The sequence below is a fragment of the Panulirus ornatus genome, chromosome 33, assembly GCF_036320965.1.
Source record: "Panulirus ornatus isolate Po-2019 chromosome 33, ASM3632096v1, whole genome shotgun sequence".
Lineage (NCBI taxonomy): Eukaryota > Metazoa > Arthropoda > Malacostraca > Decapoda > Palinuridae > Panulirus > Panulirus ornatus.
This window is the reverse complement of record NC_092256.1, coordinates 4,126,615-4,152,321: the sequence shown is the minus strand read 5'-3', so window position 1 is coordinate 4,152,321 and position 25,707 is coordinate 4,126,615. Positions and strand designations below refer to the sequence as shown.

General features: G+C 40.0%; 2 protein-coding genes across 7 annotated transcripts in view; both read right to left on the bottom strand.

Moving 5' to 3' along the window:
- Positions 1-3,579, bottom strand: part of LOC139759413 (uncharacterized) — a 115,781-nt gene extending 112,202 nt beyond the window's left edge. For 4 of the 6 annotated variants that reach the window (XM_071681498.1, XM_071681503.1, XM_071681499.1 and 1 more), the window contains exon 1: positions 3,160-3,249. The gene's annotated coding sequence lies outside the window, so the exon portion shown is untranslated. Of the gene's footprint in view, positions 1-3,159; positions 3,250-3,457 lie in introns of those variants that run through there. The other 2 variants (XM_071681501.1, XM_071681502.1) reach the window with 1 other exon arrangement.
- Positions 3,580-21,221: 17,642 nt separating this feature from the next.
- Positions 21,222-25,707, bottom strand: part of LOC139759412 (uncharacterized) — a 351,115-nt gene continuing 346,629 nt past the window's right edge. The window contains exon 13 of the mRNA XM_071681497.1: positions 21,222-24,740. Within this exon, the coding sequence (XP_071537598.1) occupies positions 24,312-24,740 (429 nt within the window). The 3' untranslated portion in view covers positions 21,222-24,311. The remainder of the gene's footprint in view (positions 24,741-25,707) is intronic.

The window sequence follows — 25,707 nt, the reverse complement described above, 5'->3', positions numbered from 1 at the left end:
AAAACTTTTCACTGGTTCTAACAACTTGCCTCCCACACCATATATTCTTAATACCTCCCACAGAGCATATCTATCAACTCTATCATATGCCTTCTCCAGATCCATAAATGCTACATACAAATCCATTTGCTTTTCCAAGTATTTCTCACATACATTCTTCAAAGCAAACACCTGATCTACACATCCTCTACCACTTCTGAAACTACACTGCTCTTCCCCAATCTGATGCTCCGTACATGCCTTCACCCTCTCAATCAAAACCCTACCATATAATTTCCCAGGAATACTCAACAAAACTTATACCTCTGTAATTTGAACACTCAATTTATAAAAATTTTCATGGCAACTAGCATTGTAAAACAATCTGAAAACCATATTTTTGAGAATGAGGAGAAAATCACAGTGGCTGTACAGATGGAGGCTACATTAAAAACAATATATTCCTATCAAAATTTGTAAAGAAAATAAGCTATAAAAGAGGATAGGCATTGATAGTGATAGCAATGGATTCTTTTTACAGCTTTTGATTATGTAAAAATGGGAAACTTAATTAGCATATCAACTGATCAAAAATGCATTCAAAATTTATATTCACATTAGCAAACATTTATAAAAGGGACATGTTTAAGCCACAGAAAAGAAAAAAAATGTGGCAATAAACATAATAAATGGGGTATGACAGGGATGTACAAGCTAGGTCTAACATGCTGTTTAAACTTGAGACCTATGAAATCGTATAAGAAATGGAGAAAACATGAAAACTTTATGCGGATAAAAGTTAAACATACTTTTCCTACAGGCACTGGGCTGATCCTAACAAAAACAATGGATGAGGTAGATGAATGATCGATAAAGATACAGACTTTGGATGAGACATAAAGACAAGAATAATATAATCATTCCTTACAGGAAAAAACAGCCAAAAAATATTAGGAGCAGAAAAGCAATAGAAGAAATTAAACACCTTGGAATGACAATAAATTACAAGCAAATATATTTCCACATACAAAAAGGAAATCTTTCACAAACAGCCAAATGACATGAGTAATATAATCATTCTTAACATGAAAATCAACCAGAAAATATAAAAAGCATAAAAGCAATGGAAAAAATGAAACACCGGAATCACAAGAAATTAAGAGCAAAATTATTTGAATAAAAAATATTTTTTACTAAAAGCTAAATGATGAAAGTACTATAAGTATTCTTAACATGAAAAAACAGCCAGAAAATATAATGAGCATAAAAGCTATGGAAGAAATTAAACACCTTGGGATCACAATAAATTACAAGGAAAATCATTTCAATATATAAAAAGAGATTGTTTACAAAAAGCTAAATAGGAAGTATGATTTACTGTCATAGCACAAAGTTGTGATAAACTACTTAGTGTAAAATCATTTTGTATGGATCAACCAAATCAAACCATGTTAAATTTAAAAGAAACGGAAGTATACGGACTCCATAGAGCAGAACATGCTGTATAAAAGCATTTTTCAGGAGCACTGAAATATACCAAGAGAAGAGCAATAAGATAGTGAATAGGAGCATTCAAAATGAAAGCAAGGAAAGTAAAACAGAAATTATAAATTATCGTGGAAAGAAAAGATAAAAGGATAAAAGCAACAGAACTTTTCTCTGAGATACAGTAGTAATTCAACCATTCAAAGAAAATGACAAAGCCAGAGTCAGTAAATATTATAGGGACAAACTGTCGATACAAGCCAAAGTGTTGGCCAACACAACAGCTCATCCCCTAATGTGGGTTACACAAGGTTTGGTTTGGTTTAACAGTTTAGGTCAGCTGTATGATGGAAGCCTTCACTTTTTCATGAGCTCCTCCCTGTATATTGTATCAAAGACCACACTGCATCATGCTCTAGTTTTTGTTACACTCATCTGTGTCCAATCTAATTATTCCCTTCTTTCTTCCCACTTCATTTGCTTAATCTCTAGAATCTATTTATCAAGTCTTTTGAATATCTAATATACTTGGTTTCAAAGAATATTTCATGCATCATCTGAGATTGTTTGGTAATATATGGTTGCTGTAATTTTCTTTTTTCTTCTTTCTTTGTTGCACTCATGACACCTCAAAGCAGAATAAAAAATTTCTATCACTGCTTTACAACAATCACTGGTTATATTTCCTTCTGAAAATCTATTCATTCTTTAAAGGGAGATTATTTGTTCAATATCGAAACATAATGGATACTGATCTATTATCATACATTTTTTCTCTAAAATTTATTTTTCTTCCAGATTCTGTGAGCTTCTAAACTGACTTCCTTTCTAATTCCCTTCTCCAATCTCTGTCACTTCTTTATTTTTTCTTGACTTGTCATGTTCTCTAAGTTATTATAATCTGTTCATCTCTCAAAGTTAGCTGCTTTTGCATATTCATCTTTCCTTCAATTCTCATCTTTCAATATTCTTGCCGGTAATTCGTTTTCATATCACTTTACGGTATACTGTAGATACCTAATAAGCCCTCTCATTAACCTTAATTTCATTTGGGATGCTCCTATTTCTCCTTTCAATAAAGCTTCCTGTTTATATTTTGCTGCTCTTACAATCTACCTAAATAGAGCATTTTTTGCTTTTTCATGTATATTTATTTCTTTATTTGTAAAATCTAATTCGATTGACCTAAACAAATACCAGAAAAGCTATGCTTTTCCAATATAAAATATGAGTGGGCAAGAACACCAGTAAACGAGGTGATTTAATGTAGTTATTTTTCGTACGTTTATGTATATACCGACATTACTGTTGTTCAATACATAAGGACGGGTAGGACAAGGGTATTTACATATGAGGCAACAGTGACACAAGCAGGGCTTGAAGAAGTATCTGTTGGTAGGGGTTCGAAGTGTCTGTTAGTAGCGGGTTCATGTGTCGGTAAGTAAAGGCCAAAGTGTCGGTAATTAGAACTTAGGAGACCGAAGTGTCAGCAGGGGCTGGAGTGTCAGTGAACATCAGGGAACGAACTATTAGCAGGACTCGAAGTGTTGTCAAACAGTCCAGGGATATGCACATCTTCCCTAAATCCTAATTTCGGTGGTGCCGATAAAGTGGAACTTTTGTCTATGTCGGTCTCTATTAATGCAATCTTAAAGAAAATAGCTGCCCTACAATCAATTCAAATTTGCTACATACCGATTTTTTTGGAGACTCAGTCTTCACTTGAGTTAAACAAGGACCATTGCATATAGCAGTCATTCACCTCGTCCCGAACTTGAGGAATACCTGACTAAATAATTACCTATGGGTTACGTCTGACAATAATTCATAAAAACAAAAGTGAATATATGTATTATACTACATCATTATATTACTTAATGCACAATTCAATCATACATCAATTTTCTATGTACTCACTTAAAATTGTGAGGACACATGAGCGTTAATAATGTATGTACATCTAACAGTCACAGGAACTTAAATGCAAGCAAACCTTCATCCAGATGAACTACTTGTGACTATAGATCAGTAGCACTGCCTATTTCTATATTAATAAAAGGCATTACGAAGCTGTCGCAAAATTTAATGGCAGACGGTGAACAAGCCAGCATGGCCGACGATTGCACTATTGTGCAGCTTTTGAACATAATGTGCGATAAAGGGTGCGAAAAGGAATTTCTGTAAAATAGAAATTAATGTGATAGTTTTACCAAGTCTCTTTTACCAGTGAGCAATCTGAAGACATCATATATCAATAGAAATAATACTCCACTCATAATGATAATAATGGGAATATTATAAGATTTTATACTAATTTCGTATATACACTACTGGCCGTCAAGAACTGGTAAAATAGGGTTTCCCTTATTCACCATTTTTTTGCTTAGCTTAGCTTTTAGCTTAGTGAAGCATTTACCCCATTCCCTCCCCCCAATTTTATTTGTTTAGTGTGTGTGTGTGTGTGTGTGTGTACGGTAAGGCAAGTGAGTGTTTACCGGTGTCTCTGGTGTTGCTGCACCATTGGTACATCTTACGAAGAATGGTGCTTCCGGCCCTACTTGGGGCGCTTTTTCTGTCTGATCAGTTGCCTTGTATTACTTTTAAAGAGGTAAGGTGTCGAGAGTACTCTTTGTTTGGGGTGGTACGCCATCCCAGAATCTGGGGTCTAGCGCCACTGGTATTCACACTTTTAAGCCAACCACAACTCTCGTAGGGGGTAGTGATGATGACCGACCCACGCTGGACATAAAGTTTTAAAAAAAAAATGCGATATTCGTGATGATACATGCGACCGGTTCATCTTCGCTCAACCCCTTCCTCATCATGAAAGTGATTGACGGCAATTATTAAATCTGAGAAAGTTCCGGTAACCATGAATTCATGCAGAGGAGTAATCTTGTGTCTTGATGTCATGGACGTAGTGAGGATAATATTGTGAAGGAACTTGGAGACGAGGAAGTGATCGCTGCTCGAACCACCCCCCCTCCTCGCCGGACACACTACCATTCGGAAAGTCTAGACTCCCGAAAGATATTGCTATAGATTATGTTAAGGGAGCTGTGAGACCTTACATACCAAACCCTTTGAGTTGTTTTAAATGCCAAAAGCATGGCGACGGTGAAAAGTTTCTTGCTCTTTCACCTCGTTGTGGAAAGTGTGCCAGCGAGGACCACGTTGCTGACAATTGTACGGTCAAGGTAGCACTTTGTGTTAACTGTGGGGGAGGTAACCACCCCAGCTCGTACCGAGAATGTCCTCGGTACAAGTTTGAGAAGGAAGTCTGCACAGTTAAGGCAACAGAGAACATTTTATATGGTGAAGCAAGGATGAGAGTGAAGGAGACGTACAAGACTCCCAAACCCCAATGAGTCCTATACTATGGCACTGAAAAGTAAGTCACTCATGGTCACAATTGCCAGGCAAACAACGCGAACTGCTGAACCAGGACCCACCACTCCAGACGAATCAGACTGACACTGTGACGATACTCTCGACCAAGACTCGTACACAAAAGCCACCTGCTCTGTTCACCCCAAAAGTGAAAGAGTCTGGGATGAAACTTGTGAAACTTTCGAAATAAACTATGTGGCACGTTGTAGTTCCTGTGGCTCCAGTGAGGAGGTCTTCCGCGATGAAGTCTTCCTCGGTGGAATCAATGGGCGACAATACCGTGTCCACTATTAGGAGCCGATCCCGTTCCCCTTTGAATTCACCTATGTCAAAAAAATGGAGTGGGTCGGAGCTCACAAGGCTGCTCGGCTAAAGAAATCTTAAAACAACGCATTCAGTATTAATCAGTGAAATTGTAGAGGTCTTAGGAATAGGTAAGCACAACTGTGACTGTCGCTTGTATTATATAGGTCATCCGTTATCTGTCGAAAAGAGACCAATCTAAATATAACAGTCGAAGATTGTGCTGTTTTAGATAACTATCACCAGTATAGAAGAGATGAAGATCATGGAGTAGCCATTTATGTAAACCAAAGCCAATTACGCCACAAAAAGATTTATTCTTGGAGATTTCAATGCTCATCATCATCACTGGGGAAGGATACGGGCAGACTCTCGTGGGAACCAAATAGTAAATTGTTTCATCAGTTCTAATCTGGCTCTTCTGAACGATGGTAGTGGAACTCGTGTAGATGATCGGACAGGAACATGTCAGCCATCGACCTTTGTCATCCCCCAGATAAAGTAAATGACATCACCTGGGTACTTTTGACGACTCCTTGGTAAGTGATCACTTCCCAATCTGTCTTTCTTATATATGCGACAATATTATCAGACCGTCTCTTTTTAGGTTTGATGATAAGAAGGCAAATTGCGGGTCATTCTTAAGACAAACCGTCCAAGATATGTTCGGAGATGACATTGCCTCAAAGGTCAGTATTGTAACTAATGCCATCTTCAGGGCTGCTGAGGCCTCTATTCCTAAGATCACTACAGTATCCACAAAAGGATAGAGTTCCTTGGTGGACACCAGATTGCCGAGATGCATTGCATGAGCGTAATAGAATATACAGAATTTTCGACAAAGAGCCTCACATAAAAACATTGCATATGAACGAGCGAGGACTCATGCGAGAACAATACGACAAGCAAAAAGAGGCTCCTGGCGTGGCTATGTTCCAGCTGATAATAAGGACACACCTAGCTGTCAGGTCTGCTGGACCACAATCAAGAAAATACAAACAACCATTCATTCCCCAACTTACCACGCAAGACGGTACCATCAACGACCTAGTTGACATAGCCAACGCTATCGCCAGGAGATTCGCAGACAAAAGTAGCTCGGCCAATCACGAGCGACGGTTTTTATACCACAAACGTCAGGCCGAGCAAACACTGACTGACTTTGCCACAGATGAAAATATACCATACAGTAATTCATACGAGATGATTCAGCAACTTAGTCAGGCTAACCTGACTAAGTTGTTAGCATTGTACAATGAGATTTGGACGTCTCGAACGTTTCCTAACTCATGGCACTTTGCGCACGTCATCCTCATCGCATAAGGTTGTGGACGCCTTACGAATATGAATTAGTTTCGACCTATTGCAATGACGAACTGCATTTGTAAGGTCATCTAGAGAATGGTTAATAACAGGCTTTTTTTTAAGAATTGCAGGACTTATTAAATGATCAACAGTGTGCATTTCGTAAACACAGAAGCAGAATGGATCATTTGATAAATTTAGAACATAACATTTCAGACACTTTTATATTGTTTATTTGCAGTTTTCTTAGATTTGGAAAAAGCCTTTGACATGATATGGCGAAACGGAATCTTAAACAAACTTTATGCTATTGGTTTAAGAGGTTCTTTACCAATTTTTTTTCAAATTTTTTACATGACAGAACATTTGCTGTCAAGATCGCTTCATCTAATGTAATCTCATATTTGTCCAAGAGAATGGGGTACCGCAAGGCAGCGTTCTGAGCCCATTATCAAATATTATGAGTAATGATATTCTGTCCCCAGCTTCCGTCCCTTGAAACCGTAAATGCTCGCTTCATGCTGATGATTGTGCAGTATGGCACCCCTCGCTAATGAGTGGGCGCTACACTGGAGATTCAAGTTTTCACCAGCTAAAAGTGACGCCGTTGTTTTATCTATAAAATTAGAATCCCGAATTTGCAGCTAAGATTAAACAACCCGATTCCCTTCTGCAACAACGTAAGGTTTCTTAGATTAAACTTTGACCGAAGATTAGATTTGAAAAAGCATATATATTTCTCGATTATGAATTGTAATAAAAGGTTAAATATTCTTAAGTATCTCTCGGGTTCATTTTGGGGAACGACAGGAAATCCTTATGAATGTTGTACGAGACCCTTATTAGAAATAAACTAGACCATGGCTCTCAGGTGTATGCTTCGGTGAGTGACTGTACCCTGAGAAGGATGGATGTGTTGCAGAATAAATGCCTGCGAATGTGTCTTGGAGCTCTGTCATGTACCAGAGTTCCGCGATTGGAAGTTGAGGCAAATGCACTCCTCTCCGGCTACGTTGAGATGAATTAACGTTAAAGTGTGGTATTGTGATGACCAGGAGAAGAAATACTACTGCCTGTCGCCCTGGCACAAGAATATGAACAGTTCGTCCACAGAGGCGTTAGGCCCCTGACCCTCAGAATACACTTTGGCAGTGAGAATTTTGGTCTGAAAGTGCAAGAAGTGGACGCACTGGTTGTAAATAAACTGCCTCCGTGGGAGGAGTCCAGAATAAAAACCAAGACCAACTGGCTCCCTGCGACGAAAAGGAACGCGCCGGAAAGTGAGGTCCATCAGCGATTCCCTTACGTCGTTATGGATCATTAATCATGTGTCCACTTCTACACAGATGGCTCCAAGACAGGTGAATGTGTGGGTGCAAGTGTGTGGTCGAACGAACGTTCTCTTAGGTACAGGTTACCGAACCATACATATGTTTTCTGTGCGGAAGTATTTGCCATTGGTAAGACCATAGATTATATAATTAATTCAATTCATATTAAATCAGAAAATCTTAAATCAGCTCTTAAAGCTATAGACTCTGGTTATACTGAGTCAAATGAAATTCAGGGCAACATTGTTAATAAATCAAACTCATGTAACAAAGATATCATCTTGCTTTGGGTGCCTGGTGGGTCATTGTAACATTTACAGCAATGAACAGGCAGACCGGTTGGCTAAGTCGACCTCAGAACTCGAGGAGGTGGTTCCGATCCCTTAGGAGCTGGGGTCCTGTCTTTCTTTTGGAAAGAATTCAATATTTCTTTTGTGGCAAAGTCAGTGGACCAGCCTGACCATTACGAGGAAATACAAGCCACAAGTAGCGGACTGGACGACCTCGTATGTGTTGAACAGAAGGAAGTCACGCTAGCCCGTCTACATCTCAACTCCACACACAGCACCCACCTACAACCCTACATCACATACAGCACCGACCTACAACCTTACATAACATACGGCACCAACCTACAACCTTACATCACAGACAGCACCCACATACAATCTTACATAACATACGGTACCCACCTACAACCTTACATCACATACAGAACCCACCTACAACCTTACATCACATACAAAACCCACCTACAACCGTATATCAACCAAACCTTTCTATCAAGATATGAAACATGCCAAACAAACTTAATATTAGACCACCTTCTCATGCAATGTATGAAGTACTGGGAAAACAGGAAAAGTGTGACAAACTGTTTCAAGAAGATAAACTTCACCATATACAATCTCCTTGGTGATGATATCAATATAATCAACAAGGAAGTGAAATGAATGAAATGAAATATTTATTGACATATTTACACTACCTTATGTATATCTTTTTAAACCAGATATTCCCAATCACCAGTCCTTTTTCAGCACACAAATCCACAAGCTTTTCACCATTTCCTTTTACAACACTGAACACCCCATGTACTCCAATCATACCCTCTACTGCCACATCACTCACCTTTGCATTCAAATCACCCATCACTATAACCCGGTCTCGTGCATCAAAGCTGCTAACACACTCACTCAGCTTCTACCAAAACACTTGCCTCTCATGATCTTTCTTCTCATGGCCAGGTGCATAGGCACTAATAATCACCCATCTCTGTCCATCCACTTTCAGTTTTACCCACATCAATCTAGGATTTACTTTCTTACACTCTATCACATACTTCCATAACTCCTGCTTCAGGAGCAGTGCTACTTCATCCTTTGCTCTTGTCCTCTCACCAACCTCTGACTTTATTCTTAAGACATTCCCAAACCACTCTTCCCCTGTACCCTTCAGCTTCGTTTCACTCAGAGCCAAAATATCCAGGTTCCTTTCCCAAAAATACTACCTATCTCTCTTTTTTTCTAATCCTTGCACATTCAGACACCCCAATCTGTGCCTTCGAGGTGGATGAGCACTCCCTGTTTGACTCATTCTTCTGGTTCCTCGTTTAGAAATCTAATAACAAGGGAGCTATTGGATTATGTGTTAATTGATAGGCCTGAAGAGAGACTTATGGATGTTACTGTGCTGAGAGGGGTAGCTGGAGGGATGTCTGATCGCTTTCTTATGGGGGCGAAGGTGAAGATGTGTAGAAGATGTGTAGAAAAGAAGAGAGAATGTTGGGGTGAAGAGAGCGGTGAAAGTAAGTGAGCTTGGGAAGGAGACTTGTGTGAGGAAGTACCAGGAGAAATTTAGTGTAGAATGGCAAAAGGTGGGAAGAAATGATGTGGGGGGGAGGGGGAAGGAATGGGACGTATGTAGGGAAGCAGTCATGGCTTGCGCAAAAGATGCTTGTGGCATGAGAAAGGTGGGAGGTGGGCAGATTAGAAAGGGTAGTGAGAGGTGGGATGAAGAAGTAAGGTTGTCAGTGAAAGAGAAGAGAGAGGCGTTTGAACGATATTTGAAGGGAAGTAGTACAAACGACTGGGAGATGTATAAAAGAAAGAGGCAGGAAATCAAGAGAAAGGTGCAAGAGTTTAAAAAGAGGGCAAATGAGAGTTGGTGCGAGAGAGTATGATTAAATTTTGGAGAATAAAAAGATGTTTTGGAAGGAGGTAAATAAAGTGCATAAGACAAGAGAACAAATGGGAACATCAGTGAAGGGGGCAAATGGTGAGGTAATAACAAGAAGTGGTGATGTGAGTGGGAGATGGAGTGAGTGTTTTGAAGGTTTGTTAAATGTGTTTGATGTTAGGCAGATGTAAGGTATTTTGGTCGGAGGGGTGTGCGAAGTGAGAGGGTAAACAGAAATGAGGTAGTGAAAACTTTGCGGAAGGTGAAAGCCGGTAAGGCGGCGGGTTTGGATGACATTGCAGTGGAATTTATCAAAAAAAGGGGTGACTATGTTCATGATCGGTTGGTAATGATATTCAATGTATGTATGGGTCATGGTGAAGTGCCTGAGGATTCGAGGAATGCATGCACAGCACCAGTGTACAAAGGCAAAGGGGATAAAAGTAAGTGCTCAAATTACAGAGGTATAAGTTTGTTGAGTATTCCTGGTAAATTATATGGGAGGGTACTGATTGAGAGGGTAAAGGCATGCACAGAGACTCAGATTGGGGGGGAAGAGCAATGTGGTTTGAAAAGTGGTAGAGGATGTGTGGATCAGGTGCTTGCTTTGAAAAATGTATGTGAGAAATACTTAGAAAAACAGATGGATTTATATGTAGCATTTATGGATCTAAAGGCATATCATGGGGTTGATAGAGATGCTTTGTGGAAGGTTTAAGAGTATATGATGTAGGAGGTAAGTTGCTAGAAGCAGTGAAAAGTTTTTACAAAGGATGTAAGGCATGTGTACGAGTTGGAGGAGAGGAATGCGATTGTTCCCAGTAAATGTCGGTTTACGGCAAGGGTGCGTGATGTCTCCATGGCTGTTTAATCTATGGATGGGGTGGTTAGGGAAGTGAATGCAAGAGGTTTGGAGAGAGGGGCAATTATGCAGTTTGTTGTGGATGAGAAGGCTTGGGAAGTGTGTCAGTTGTTGTTCGCTGATGGTACAGCGCTGGTGGCTGATTCGGGTGAGAAACTGCAGAGGTTGGTGACTGAGTTTGGTAAAGTGTGTGAAAGGAGAAAGTTGAAAGTAAATGTGAATAACAGCAAGGCTCTTTGGTTCAGTAGAGTTGAGGGACAAGTCAATTGTGAGGTAAGTTTGAATGGAGAAAAACTGGATGAAGTAAAGTATTTTAGATATCTGGGAGTGGATCTGGCAGCGGATGGAACCATGGAAGCGGAAGTGAATCATAGGGTGGGGGAGGGGACGAAGGTTCTGGGAGCGTTGACGAATGTGTGGAAGGCGTGAACATTATCTCGGAGAGCAAAAATGGGTATGTTTGAAGGAAAAGTGTTTCCAGCAAGGTTATATGATAGTAAGACATGGGCTATAAATAGGGTTGTGCGGAGGAGGGTGGATGTGTTGGAAATGAGATGTTTGAGGACAATTGTGGTGTGAGGTAGTTTGATCGAGTAAGTAATGAAAGGGCAATAGAGATGTGTGGTAATAAAAAGAGTGTGGTCGAGAGAGCAGAGGAGGGTGTATTGAAATGGTTTGGTTACATGGAGAGAAGGAGTGAGGAAAGATTGACAAAGAGGATATATGTGTCAGAGGTGGAGGGAACGAGAAGTGGGAGACCAAATTGGAGGTGGAAGAATGGAGTGAAAAAGATTTTGAAAGATCGGGGCCTGAATATACAGGAGGGTGAAAGGCGCGCAAGGAATAGAGTGAATTGGAGCGATGTGGCATATCGGGGTCGACGTGCTGTCAATGGATTGAACTAGGGCATGTGAAGCGTCTGGGGTAAACCATGAAAAGTTTTGTGAGGCCTGGATGTGGAAAGGAAGCTGTGGTTTCGGTGCATTATACATGACAGCTACAGACTGAGTGTGAACGAATGTGGCCTTTGTTGTATTTTCCTAGCGCTACCTTGCGGAGTGATGGGGGATGCTATTTCATGTGTGGCGGGGTAGCAACGGGAATGAATAAAGGCAGCAAGCACGAATCATGTACATGTGTATATATGTATATGTCCGTGTATGTATATATATGTATGCGTTAAAATGTACAGGTATGTATATGTGCGTGTGTGGACGTGTATTTATATACATGTGTATATGGGTAGGTTGGAACATTCTTTCGTCTGTTTCATTGCCCTACCTCGCTAACACAGCAGACAGCGACAAAGTCTAATAAATAGATAAATAACGTTGAAATGTATATGTATGTATGTGGGCGTTTATATATATATATATATATATATATATATATATATATATATATATTTTTTTTTTTTTTTTTTTTATACTTTGTCGCTGTCTCCCGCGTTTGCGAGGTAGCGCAAGGAAACAGACGAAAGAAATGGCCCAACCCACCCCGATACACATGTATATACATACGTCCACACACGCAAAATATACATACCTACACGGCTTTCCATGGTTTACCCCAGACGCTTCACATGTCCTGATTCAATCCACTGACAGCACGTCAACCCCGGTATACCACATCGATCCAATTCACTCTATTCCTTGCCCTCCTTTCACCCTCCCGCATGTTCAGGCCCCGATCACACAAAATCTTTTTCACTCCATCTTTCCACCTCCAATTTGGTCTCCCACTTCTCCTCGCTCCCTCCACCTCCGACACACATATCCTCTTGGTCAATCTTTCCTCACTCATTCTCTCCATGTGCCCAAACCACTTCAAAACACCCTCTTCTGCTCTCTCAACCACGCTCTTTTTATTTCCACACATCTCTCTTACCCTTACGTTACTTACTCGATCAAACCACCTCACACCACACATTGTCCTCAAACATCTCATTTCCAGCACATCCATCCTCCTGCGCACAACTCTATCCATAGCCCACGCCTCGCAACCATACAACATTCTTGGAACCACTATTTCTTCAAACATACCCATTTTTGCTTTCCGAGATAATGTTCTCGACTTTCACATATTCTTCAAGGCTCCCAGAATTTTCGCCCCCTCCCCCACCCTATGATTCACTTCCACTTCCATGGTTCCATCCGCTGCCAGATCCACTCCCAGATATCTAAAACACTTCACCTCCTCCAGTTTTTCTCCATTCAAACTTACCTCCCAATTGACTTGACCCTCAACCCTACTGTACCTAATAACCTTGCTCTTATTCACATTTACTCTTAACTTTCTTCTTTCACACACTTTACCAAACTCAGTCACTAGCTTCTGCAGTTTCTCACATGAATCAGCCACCAGCGCTGTATCATCAGCGAACAACAACTGACTCACTTCCCAAGCTCTCTCATCCACAACAGACTTCATACTTGACCCTCTTTCCAAAACTCTTGCATTCACCTCCCTAACAACCCCATCCATAAACAAATTAAACAACCATGGAGACATCACACACCCCTGCCGCAAACCTACATTAACTGAGAACCAATCACTTTCCTCTCTTCCTACACGTACACATGCCTTACATCCTCGATAAAAACTTTTCACTGCTTCTAACAACTTGCCTCCCACACCATATATTCTTAATACCTTCCACAGAGCATCTCTATCAACTCTATCATATGCCCTCTCCAGATCCATAAATGCTACATACAAATCCATTTGCTTTTCTAAGTATTTCTCACATACATTCTTCAAAGCAAACACCTGATCCACACATCCTCTACCACTTCTGAAACCACACTGCTCTTCCCCAATCTGATGCTCTGTACATGCCTTCACCCTCTCAATCAATACCCTCCCATATAATTTACCAAGAATACTCAACAAACTTATACCTCTGTAATTTGAGCACTCACTCTTATCCCCTTTGCCTTTGTACAATGGCACTATGCACGCATTCCGCCAATCCTCAGGCACCTCACCATGAGTCATACAAACATTAAATAACCTTACCAACCAGTCAACAATACAGTCACCCCCTTTTTTAATAAATTCCACTGCAATACCATCCAAAACTGCTGCCTTGCCGGCTTTCATCTTCCGCAAAGCTTTTACTACCTCTTCTCTGTTTACCAAATCATTTTCCCTAACCCTCTCACTTTGCACACCACCTCGACCAAAACACCCTATATCTGCCACTCTATCATCAAGCACATTCAACAAACCTTCAAAATACTCACTCCATCTCCTTCTCATATCACCACTACTTGTATATATATATATATATATATATATATATATATATATATATATATATATATATATATATATATATATATATATATATATATATATATATATATATATATATATATATATATATATATATATATATTCTTTTTTTTTCTTTTTTTGCTTTGTCGCTGTCTCCCGCGTTTGCGAGGTAGCGCAAGGAAACAGACGAAAGAAATGGCCCAACCCACCCCCATACACATGTATATACATACGTCCACACATGCAAATATACATACCTACACAGCTTTCCATGATTTACCCCAGACGCTTCACATGCCCTGATTCAATCCACTGACAGCACGTCAACCCCGGTATACCACATCGCTCCAATTCACTCTATTCCTTGCCCTCCTTTCACCCTCCTGCATGTTCAGGCCCCGATCACACAAAATCTTTTTCACTCCATCTTTCCACCTCCAATTTGGTCTCCCTCTTCTCCTCGTTCCCTCCACCTCTGACACGTATATCCTCTTGGTCAATCTTTCCTCACTCATTCTCTCCATGTGACCAAACCATTTCAAAACACCCTCTTCTGCTCTCTCAACCACGCTCTTTTTATTTCCACACATCTCTCTTACCCTTACGTTACTCACTCGATCAAACCACCTCACACCACACATTGTCCTCAAACATCTCATTTCCAGCACATCCATCCTCCTGCGCACAACTCTATCCATAGTCCACGCCTCGCAACCATACAACATTGTTGGAACCACTATTCCTTCAAACATACCCATTTTTGCTTTCCGAGATAATGTTCTCGACTTCCACACATTCTTCAAGGCTCCCAGAATTTTCGCCCCTCCCCCACCCTATGATCCACTTCCGCTTCCATGGTTCCATCCGCTGCCAGATCCACTCCCAGATATCTAAAACACTTCACTTCCTCCAGTTTTTCTCCATTCAAACTCACCTCCCAATTGACTTGACCCTCAACCCTACTGTACCTAATAACCTTGCTCTTATTCACATTTACTCTTAACTTTCTTCTTTCACACACTTTACCAAACTCAGTCACCAGCTTCTGCAGTTTCTCACATGAATCAGCCACCAGCGCTGTATCATCAGCGAACAACAACTGACTCACTTCCCAAGCTCTCTCATCCCCAACAGACTTCATACTTGCCCCTCTTTCCAAAACTCTTGCATTCACCTCCCTAACAACCCCATCCATAAACAAATTAAACAACCATGGAGACATCACACACCCCTGCCGCAAACCTACATTCACTGAGAACCAATCACTTTCCTCTCTTCCTACACGTACACATGCCTTACATCCTCGATAAAAACTTTTCACTGCTTCTAACAACTTGCCTCCCACACCATATATTCTTAATACCTTCCACAGAGCATCTCTATCAACTCTATCATATGCCTTCTCCAGATCCATAAATGCTACATACAAATCCATTTGCTTTTCTAAGTATTTCTCACATACATTCTTCAAAGCAAACACCTGATCCACACATCCTCTGCCACTTCTGAAACCACACTGCTCTTCCCCAATCTGATGCTCTGTACATGCCTTCACCCTCTCAATCAATACCCTCCCATATAATTTGCCAGGAATACTCAACAAACTTATACCTCTGTAATTTGAGCACTCACTCTTATCCCCTTTGCCTTTGTACAATGGCACTATGCACGCATTCCGCCAATCCTCAGGCACCTCACCATGAGTCATACATACATTAAATAACCGTACCAACCAAGCACATAAATCTACAAGCTCTTCACCATTTCCATTTACAACACTGAACACCCCATGTATACCAATTATTCCCTCAACTGCCACATTACTCACCTTTGCATTCAAATCACCCATCACTATAACCCGGTCTCGTGCATCAAAACCACTAACACACTCATTCAGCTGCTCCCAAAACACTTGCCTCTCTTGATCTTTCTTCTCATGCCCAGGTGCATATGCACCAATAATCAACCACCTCTCTCCATCAACTTTCAGTTTTACCCATATTAATTGAGAATTTACTTTCTTACACTCTATCACATACTCCCACAACTCCTGTTTCAGGAGTATTGCTACTCCTTCCCCTCTCTCTTGTCCTCTCACTAACCCCTGACTTTACTCCCCAGACATTCCCAAACCACTCTTCCCCTTTACCCTTGAGCTTCGTTTCACTCAGAGCCAAAACATCCAGGTTCCTTTCCTCAAACATACTACCTATCTCTCCTTTTTTCACATCTTGGTTACATCCACACACATTTAGGCACCCCACTCTGAGCCTTCGAGGAGGATGAGCACTCCCCGCGTGACTCCTTCTTCTGTTTCCCATTTTAGAAAGTTAATTCAAGGAGGGGAGGATTTCTGGCCCCCCCCCCCCCCCCGCTCCCGTCCCCTCTAGTCGCTTTCTACGACACGCGAGGGATACGTGGGAAGTATTCTTTCACCCCTATCCCCAGGGATAATATACACATATATATACATATACACATACACAGACATACACATACATACGCACATATACACACACACACACACACACACATATATACATATGAAAAATGTAAGAAACAATTTAGAAAACTGAAACTTCTAGCTTGAAATGAATGAAAAAAATGAATGTCATATAATGGTTCAACCTCTGGCTATGGAAAAAAGGAAATGTATAATTTATTTACACAAACGTCAATAGCAGTTCTCATCAATTTAACCAATTTTTTGAAAGATATTGGTACATAAGGTAGCGACTGTTATACATACATTAAACAAATGTTGGTAGATATAGGAGTATACCATTTGTAACTGGGTAATTTACGTGGGGGTTCGCCAGTAGGCATTCGACATTCTTGGAGACATATGACATCGATGTCTTGTCGTGGTCAGAATATATTTTAATAGTGGCAATGTTCCACTGAATGTTGTGATGTCACTATACTGTTGAGCAATGTTCCTGTTAACCCTTTTCTTTAGAAGTTGCCTTGATATCATCATGATAAGTCTTTCATGTAATTCTTTATACCCCTTTAGCACGTTTCTCATATCTATAGTAAATGCTGAATGAACTGATAGTTCTCTAATTCCTCTACCATTAAGATGTTTGGAAACAGATTTTCAACTGTCTCTTTCATCTCCCTATCATCATCACGGTGTGAAGCAACGCAATACAATGTATTTCCTGACGGTGATACACCATTGTTTATCTTTTCATTTTTCAAAAGCATTACATTTTGCTGTTCAGTAACTTTCTTACCTAGCTCATGCCTTTTCTCACAGAGTACATGAATATACTTGAACACAGCAGCTGATTCTATCATCACCATGCACTGATGCTCCTCTCTTAGAAGTGAGTCCATTTCCCTCCTTGTATTACGTTCTATTCCCTCCTTGGAAGAGTCCATTTCCCTTCTTGTCTTGGAGCAGAGTCTCTTGCCTTCTCATCCTGAAATAGAGCCGACTTCTCTCTTTGTCTTGGAGGATAGTCTGTTTACTTCTTAATTTTCAACCCATTTTCAACCCATTTCTTTTTCACGTCATAAAACATAGTCCACCTCACTTCCTGTTTTGTCAAGAGACACGTGGCCCAGTGCAAGAATTTTGCTATGGGATAAGAGGTGGGAGTTCTAGCCAAGACAAAACTAGGGACAACAGACACCAGTAAGCCATGGACTTCATGTTGTTAGACCCCGTACAAGATGGTAAAGAGAATGTGTTAACTGTGGTTAATGTGTTTAGTAAGCTTACATTAGTGAGTCTACTTAAGAATCACAGCTATTACTTTTGCAAAAGTTTTTGTGGACAAGATTTTTTCATCGGTCTAGCATTCCAGAGAGACTGGATAGTGATCAAGGGCAGGACAATTTTTTTTCTTGGGGGAGGGGGGTCGGTTGGTGTAAACGTTGTATGAATATTATCGTGTCATTAAGTCCAGAACTAGTCCATATCATTCGGGAAGCAGTAGTACCTTTGAGAATTTAACCATACATTGCTTGGGATGTTTAGTCCTACTGCCATTAATAGAAGTATTCCCCATTAAGTGATGAGGTTTTTGCCACATTGTCCGAGGTGGAACTCCATTTGCCACTGGACATATTCAGCTTGTTAACTGAGAAGGTCACTAACTACCACTTACAGTGGACTAGGAGGTTAAGAGAAATGCAGCTTGCTTGGAAGGTAGCTATAATAGAATGCGACAGGAGAGGAATAGGAGAAAACGGTAAAAGCAGGTACCCTTGCAAGCAATGTAGCAGATGCTGCTTAGGGATCAAGTGTTGGCACAGCATGAAGTCCACCCTAAGTATGCTAGGGAGGTATGGAGAGTGATTCCCCCACTTATATACCAGTATGTAAAAACTTCCTACTACGATAGAATCATGTTGATTATATATTTCTGCTGACTGACTGCAATCTTTCATCTACCTCTGTGGTGTCTGTGCAGGGGCTTATAAACTAGTCCTGTTATTCTTTGTGAAGCTTATCTTTCATTTCTACGAAAATTATCAACATTATCAATGGAAACATTTTTCACAACAGGTGAATAGTTTAAGAAGAACAATAGTACTAAGAAAACAGGGGAACAAGTTGGAGCTATCAGTGAAAGAAGCAAATGGAGAGGTAGTAACAGAGTAAAAAAAAAAAAAAAGGTTAAGAAGAGATGGAGAAAGTATTATGAAAGGAAGTTGTATTTGGTATATGACAAGGTGGCAAATGTGGAGTGTGGGAAGTAGAGGTAGGTGAAGTATGAAAATCATGGCAAGTGATTCAGTGAAAAGAGAAGAGGTGGTGAATGCTTTCTGTAAGATGGAGTGTGGCAAAGTGACTGGATTGAATTTCCTGTGGTGAGCACCATGTGCTATTCCTGCCTTTTGGCAAAATGGTAGGAGCAGTAGATAGATGTAGTGGGTTGGACTAGGTAGGGGCATTAGTTAGAGGTATTCTGTACAAACATTAGGTAGGAACCCCTACAAACACTGCGCTAGAGCTACCCTCTGCCATTAGCCTGTTAAGGGTGAGGCATTACAGGATAAGAAGCAACACTAGAGTTTACTAGTTATGGAGACTATTGTTGTGGCCAACCCCTTCAGGGATTCCGGGGGAAAACAGGAGTCATTGATATAGATACATTGGCTATAACAGCAGTATCTCTATAAATGTGGAAAATGTTCTCCTCTTATACCTGAAATGAGACTAAGCACATGCCCTGTAAAGTTTTTCATTACCCATATTCCCCCCCTTTCCCTTACCCATCAGCAGAACCTCAAACTTGTGGTATGAAGTCTCAGTTCTACACTGGCATTGTGGTTACCTCGGTATTGCACATATACAAACAGAGTGGTTTAAGGGTTATGGAAAGCCTCAGCTGAATTCCTCTCTCATGGAAAATGATAGTGTGACTATAATTTGTGCATACTGGTACCGTTATCACCATCAGTGCAGCAATGCCACAATAACAACATATCAAATGACCAATTTTACAGTAAACATAACACATACCTTTGACAAAAGATATGAATTACTGTGAAAACATGAGTTTCCAGTTTCATTTACAAATAAATATCAGGACAACCTGTTACACTGTATGAGAGATTACTGTCTGCCTCTTTTGCATAAGTGTTTTAGCTGACAATGTATTACACACCATGTTAATGATCTTTCTTATGTGCTATAGTCTTTCCTATTTTGGGGTATCTCAAAGCTGATACTTTTCTTTCCAGACTTGCTTTCCATTTCCTATGTCACCAGGAACAGATGAAGGACAACCTCTTTCATCTACATCCACATTCTAGCTGCCATAAATGATGAGCCTCACAGACCTTTCCAAGGTTTGCTCTGACCGTTTCACATGCCCAGATCCCACCCACTGGCAGGACAGCTTCCCTTGTATATCACATTGCTCAGCTCTGTCTCACACAAGCTTGTCATCCTCCTAAATGTTCAAGCCTCTTTCACTAGATCCTTCTGACTCCTTCTTGGTCTCCCTCTCTACCTTGCTCCCTTCACATCTGAAAATTATATCCTCCTAATCTGTCTCTTCATGCATCCTTTACATAGGTTCAAACCATTTCAGGACACCCTGTCCAGTTCTCTAAATCATACTCCACTTACTACCATTCTTCTCTCTTCCACATATCCTCAGACATTTCATTTGCAATACATCCACCTACTTCAGTTACTTTATAATTAGGGCCCAAAATTATTGTGGGCATACTTCAATGTAAGTGAAAACAAGAGGTAGTGATGTCATCCACAATGGCAACCTCGTTCAGTTTGTTTACTCCATAGGCAGCCATCATTCACATGAGAATGAAACTGTTCATTCGAAAGACCATACCATCATTAGTTACAGGATAAGACTTACTACATGTGATTTTCCTGATAGGCTTAGCATGTTTCCTCCATGTTCTCTGCAGTAAAAATCATGAAATGGCTTAACAGTGTACTTTAATGGGACAGGATGGGAAAAACAGATTTGGTATAAAGATATTCTAAAGTTGGTATAAAGACGTTCTTGGTATAAAGATATTCTTCAGTTGGTAAAAAGACATTCATGGTATAAAGACAGTCTTGGTATAAAGACTCTCTGCGGCACAAGACATCATGATCAATTATTACAAGAAAAGCCTCAGAAGTGACTACTCTCAGGATGTTTTGGTTTGAAAGAATACTGAAAATAATCTTTAAGGGCACTTGGGTAAGTGGGTAATTCCCAGGTGCTGAGCAATCTAATGCCTTTGATTTAAAAAAGCCATTCTTCTTCTTCTTCTTCTTCTTCTTCTTCTTCTTCTTCTTCTTCTTCTTTTCTTGTGATGACTTTCACAGCATGGGCAAAACGTGCCCCAATCACGGCCATCTTCGGTAAAACGAAATAGGTAGGGAAAAGAATGAAAAAGTTATTCAGAGCATTTGAGGAATTTGAATACCTGACTTTTGTAGGTAGAAAAAGGGGAAGACAAAAGAAGGAGGAAAGTTCCACACCTTGTCTGTTGAAGCAAAGGAGGTATCATAACAGTTAGTTCTCTTGTGCTGGTCACTACATAGAAACTACAGAAGTAGCAAGCCAGATGCAAGTTCCTGCCTTGGTGGCAGGGATACATTCACACAGCTCGTGAAAGTGTTTTTTAAATTTAATCAGTACCTGTAAAATAGGGAAAGGATAGTAACATCACAAAGAACGGGTAGAAATGGTTAAAGATAGGTGAGGTCTCAAGAATTAATGAGATGAAAGGCTTTTCATTCCACTGTGGCTTATGAAGAGGTGGAGGAAGAGCTGTCCTAAATGTACAAGCAGTAATTTATACTGGGGGGAATAAAACCTCAGAAAATGTGAAACAGAAGCTCACAAGATCACAAGACAGATAATTAAAGTGCTTACTCAAAAGCCCCAGCTTTTGGGAGGCAAACTTTGCACTGTTGATTACTTGGGCCTTCCAGGATAGCGTGGCGGATGTGGTTATACCCAGCATGTTTATGTTATTACTGATGAATTCTGATGTTTTGAAACTGAACAATGGGAAAGAAGGGATACTTATAAAGTGATGTAGACCAAAATTTCATTTGAACACGCTACATTGAACTGAACGAGGTTTCTGAGATAAAAAGCAGATCCAAATTAAGATAAGAGGTGTGTTTAGCACAAGAAAGAGAATGAGTATTAGAGTGAAGAGGGAGGATGAATGAGATGAACTATGTCGAGTAGATTCATCAGCATAAGAGTAAACACGGTTACCTGTTGAAAAGACATCATTTATGAAGAGAAGAAAGAGTGAATAATAGATTAGAGCACTGAGGATTCAGTCGGAATAAGTGAGTAAAGTAGCCCTATCAACAACTACTGCAAGGAACCAACAAGGGGAAACCATGCATTACAGAACACACACAAGCAGAAAAGCCAAAAGAAAGAAGTTTAGAAAGCAAAGATGCATGACAAATACATGTCAAATGCTTTGTAGATGTTGATGGCCATTATGAAAGATTCACCAAAATCCCTAAAAGAGAATGGTCGGAGATAAATCTCATAGCATAGAAGATCACTGGTAGACCTTGTGATGTGATAGCCATATTAGTGATCAGAAAAAAAAGGAATGGGATTCTAAGTATTAGAGAAAATGAGAATTAAAGTTTCAAAGACTACAGAGATTACAGAAGTGAGAGCAACAGAACAATAGTTAGAATGGTCTCCTCTCTTACACATGGGCTGTATCACAGCAAGCTTCTAAGGAAAAGGAAAAGTTGAGGTTTTGCAACCGAGATGAAATAGGTGAACAAGTATCAGAGCTAACTCGGAGGCACACTTCCTTAGGATTTGAGAAAGTATGCCATCTGGGCCGTATGTACTGTCCACTTGCAAGACTTTGTGCAAGAAGGAGGAATGAGGGTTGAATGACTACACGCAGAATCATTGAAAGTAGAATTAGAGGATAGTAATGTACTGTAAAGTAGTGGCTTTATCATCTGGAAAAGTAGCTATAGACTGATCAACTCATAAGTGAGAAAGAAAAGCTGAATTACGGAAGTTATAAGAGATGGTTAAAGACCAGACAAATTCATAAACAGAGGAACAAATCAGATAACACAATTTCATTTTATGAAGATGAGCCTGACTTTATATAGAATAATTAGGCAATGCCTGTGAGCAGTAATAAAAGTGATATGTGATTCAAGAGAAGGAAAGAGTTTCAAAGAAAGAAGGAAGAATATGGTTTGTCCTTGATACCAATGGAGGGAAAAACTTGTAACAGAAGGGACGCAGGACTCCATTCATGCTGAGATAATCTCCAATATGTGGTCAAAACAGCTGGAGGCATCTCTGCCAATGAAATAGTATCCATCCTAAGGAAAGACACTAAAGAAGCTGCACAGGATGAAAGCTTAGCTCTCCCAAAGTACCAAGTACCAGAAATTGGATTTTGTGGAGGAAACGGGGTGGATATGAAGAATTAGAATTGATGAATTATAGGTGATGGAGATAACATCATGGTCAGAGGACCCTAAGTGGGCAAAAATATTGTATGAATAATCCAGAAGTAATTGAAGAGGTCGAGTGTGATGGAGGAGTGGCCATGAATGATGGGATCTCATCTTTGGTGTCTAATTATTTGTTCCAAAGTGATAAGCAGAAGAAGAAAAAAAGGCCTCATCTCAATAGGATCATCCAAGAGGAGCCTAACCAATCACAGTGGTGTATGTAGAAATTCCTTAAATGGAAGGTTTTAGCGCATTAATGTGATGGAGGATGGATGGTGAATTTTTTTCTAAATGAATCAGAATGCAGTGAAATGACTTACAACTGAATGGAAAGTTACAGAACAGTGTAATACAGTAGGGCAAGTGCAGTGCTTTCAATGACTGTTGGACATTATGATTTAGAGACTCTTTAATGGCACCCCCTTTTCATTATCCCTTTTTGTATGCAAATCATCTTTAAGCTTCCACTACATGCTTAGTTTAGGCCAATTAGGGTTTGTAGCTCACCAGATTAAGTTAAAACAGTTTTTTAAGACTTTTAATCAAAAAAGGCATTTAAGAGAAGTAATCATTAAAGTTTGACATTATGTGGAACTGAGGGATTTAAGCACAAAGTTAGATAGTAGTATAGTTAAATTGCCTCCAACTTTGCTAAACTTTGTAACTTTAGCAAAATTTTATAATGAAAATTATCTGAATAAGTACTAGGAATAAGAAATCAGACTTGCATCCATCCATACTGGAACATTTGACAAGTAAACTGAGACACTAAAGATTAACAATGTGTACAGAAAACTGTTATGTTTTGCAGTCTTTAAAAACTGTGTATTACTAACCATAACCAAATCATACATATTCATAAGTAGTAGTATATTGCACAAAATATGTATTCATCCACTGGAAGGTAAACTTATGCAACATGTGAATGCTGTAGCACTATCATCCATACATGGTAGCACTATCATCCATACATGGTAGCACTATCATCCATACATGATACTTTTTCATCCAGATAAAATGAAACTCTGCCATGCAGATAGATTTCATCTATTCAGTACAGATTAATCTACATAATGCTCTGCAGTAAATATATCTAACCATCCAAACACTTATCCAGTGACAAATTACACAGCAAGTTACACTTAGCATACTTTGTTTCCTTTCTCTCTACGGCTCTGAATTCTGTTACCATGCTACTAAACAGTTATTATATCAAGTTTTTATAAGGTCTGCTGGTGAAAATTACTAACTACAGAGCAGGTACACTGGGCAAATTGACTGTTTTGGGCCCATGATCCCTGGTCTCCATGTGAGGTGTCATGTTGTAGGTGATAACCTTGAGTCCCAGAAATCCTCCTGATCCAGGCTGACCCTTGTGAAAAAGTTCCACACCAGATAACCATGAACTGGGAGTGGGGGCAACAGTTTGTGCATCAAAGAATGGCACAGTGAGCTGAGCAACATCTTTACCCCTGTCAGTGGGCCCAAACTGCAGAAATGTATCAGGTTTTGAGTCTACACTGGAGAGGATTGGGAATTTTGCTGGGTCATCAGGTGAGTTAAGTTTTAGTTCTATCCTTGGGTTTTTGGCCATGGCAGGTGTGTTATCATTGCTGATCCAGTAGCTCTTTGAAGGGTCCATAACACCTGATGTAAAGTTCATGGGAGTTATTTGTACCTGTGGAAGAAAAAGGAATAGCTTTTTAAATATCACTGAATATCATGGATTAAAATTTACAGTACATTTATTCAATTTCTACTCTTATTGTATAGGCAATCATAAACACACACACACACACACACACACACACACACACACACACACACACACAGAAATGTGTATTTTTTTCTTTCATACTTGTTCACAGTTTCCTGTGTAAGCAAGGTACCTCCAGGAACCGACAAAGAAAGGCCACATTCTCTCATATCCATCCTCTAGCTGTCATGTACAATGCACGGAAACCTATCCACAACCAGGGCCCATATATTTTTTTTCATGGTTTCCCTTGGCCTCTTCACATGTCCTGGTTCAGTGCTCTGACAGCTCATCAGGCCCTGTGTACCTACCATATCATTCCAATTCACTTTATCCTATGCATACTTTTCATCCTTCATGTTCAGGCCCTTGCCACTCAAAATCTTTTTCACTCCAAAATTCCATCTTCAGTTTGGTCTCCACCTTCTCTTTGTCCATTCCACTTCTGACACTTTTATCAACCTTTCCTCAGTCTTTCAGTTCAACACACCCTCCTCAGCCATCTCAACCACAATCTCATTGTTGCATCTCTCTTTTACCCTTTCACTACTTACTTTATCAAACGACTCACACCACATATTGTCCTCAAATATTTCATTTCCAACACATTCTTATTTATAGCTCATGCCTCTCATCCATACAACATACCCACTTTTGCCATTTCCACACATTCCTCAGTGCACACAGAACCTTCACCCCCTTACCCACCCTAAAGCACTTCACTTCCTCCAAATTTTCTCCAATGAACCTCAGACCCCCAACTAACCCCCTCATCTGCCCTGATTAAACCTAGCTCTTATTCACATTTATGCTCAGCTTCCTCCTTTCACACACTGCCAAACTCACTCACCAACCTCTGATATTTCTCACTAAATCTCCCCCAAACAAA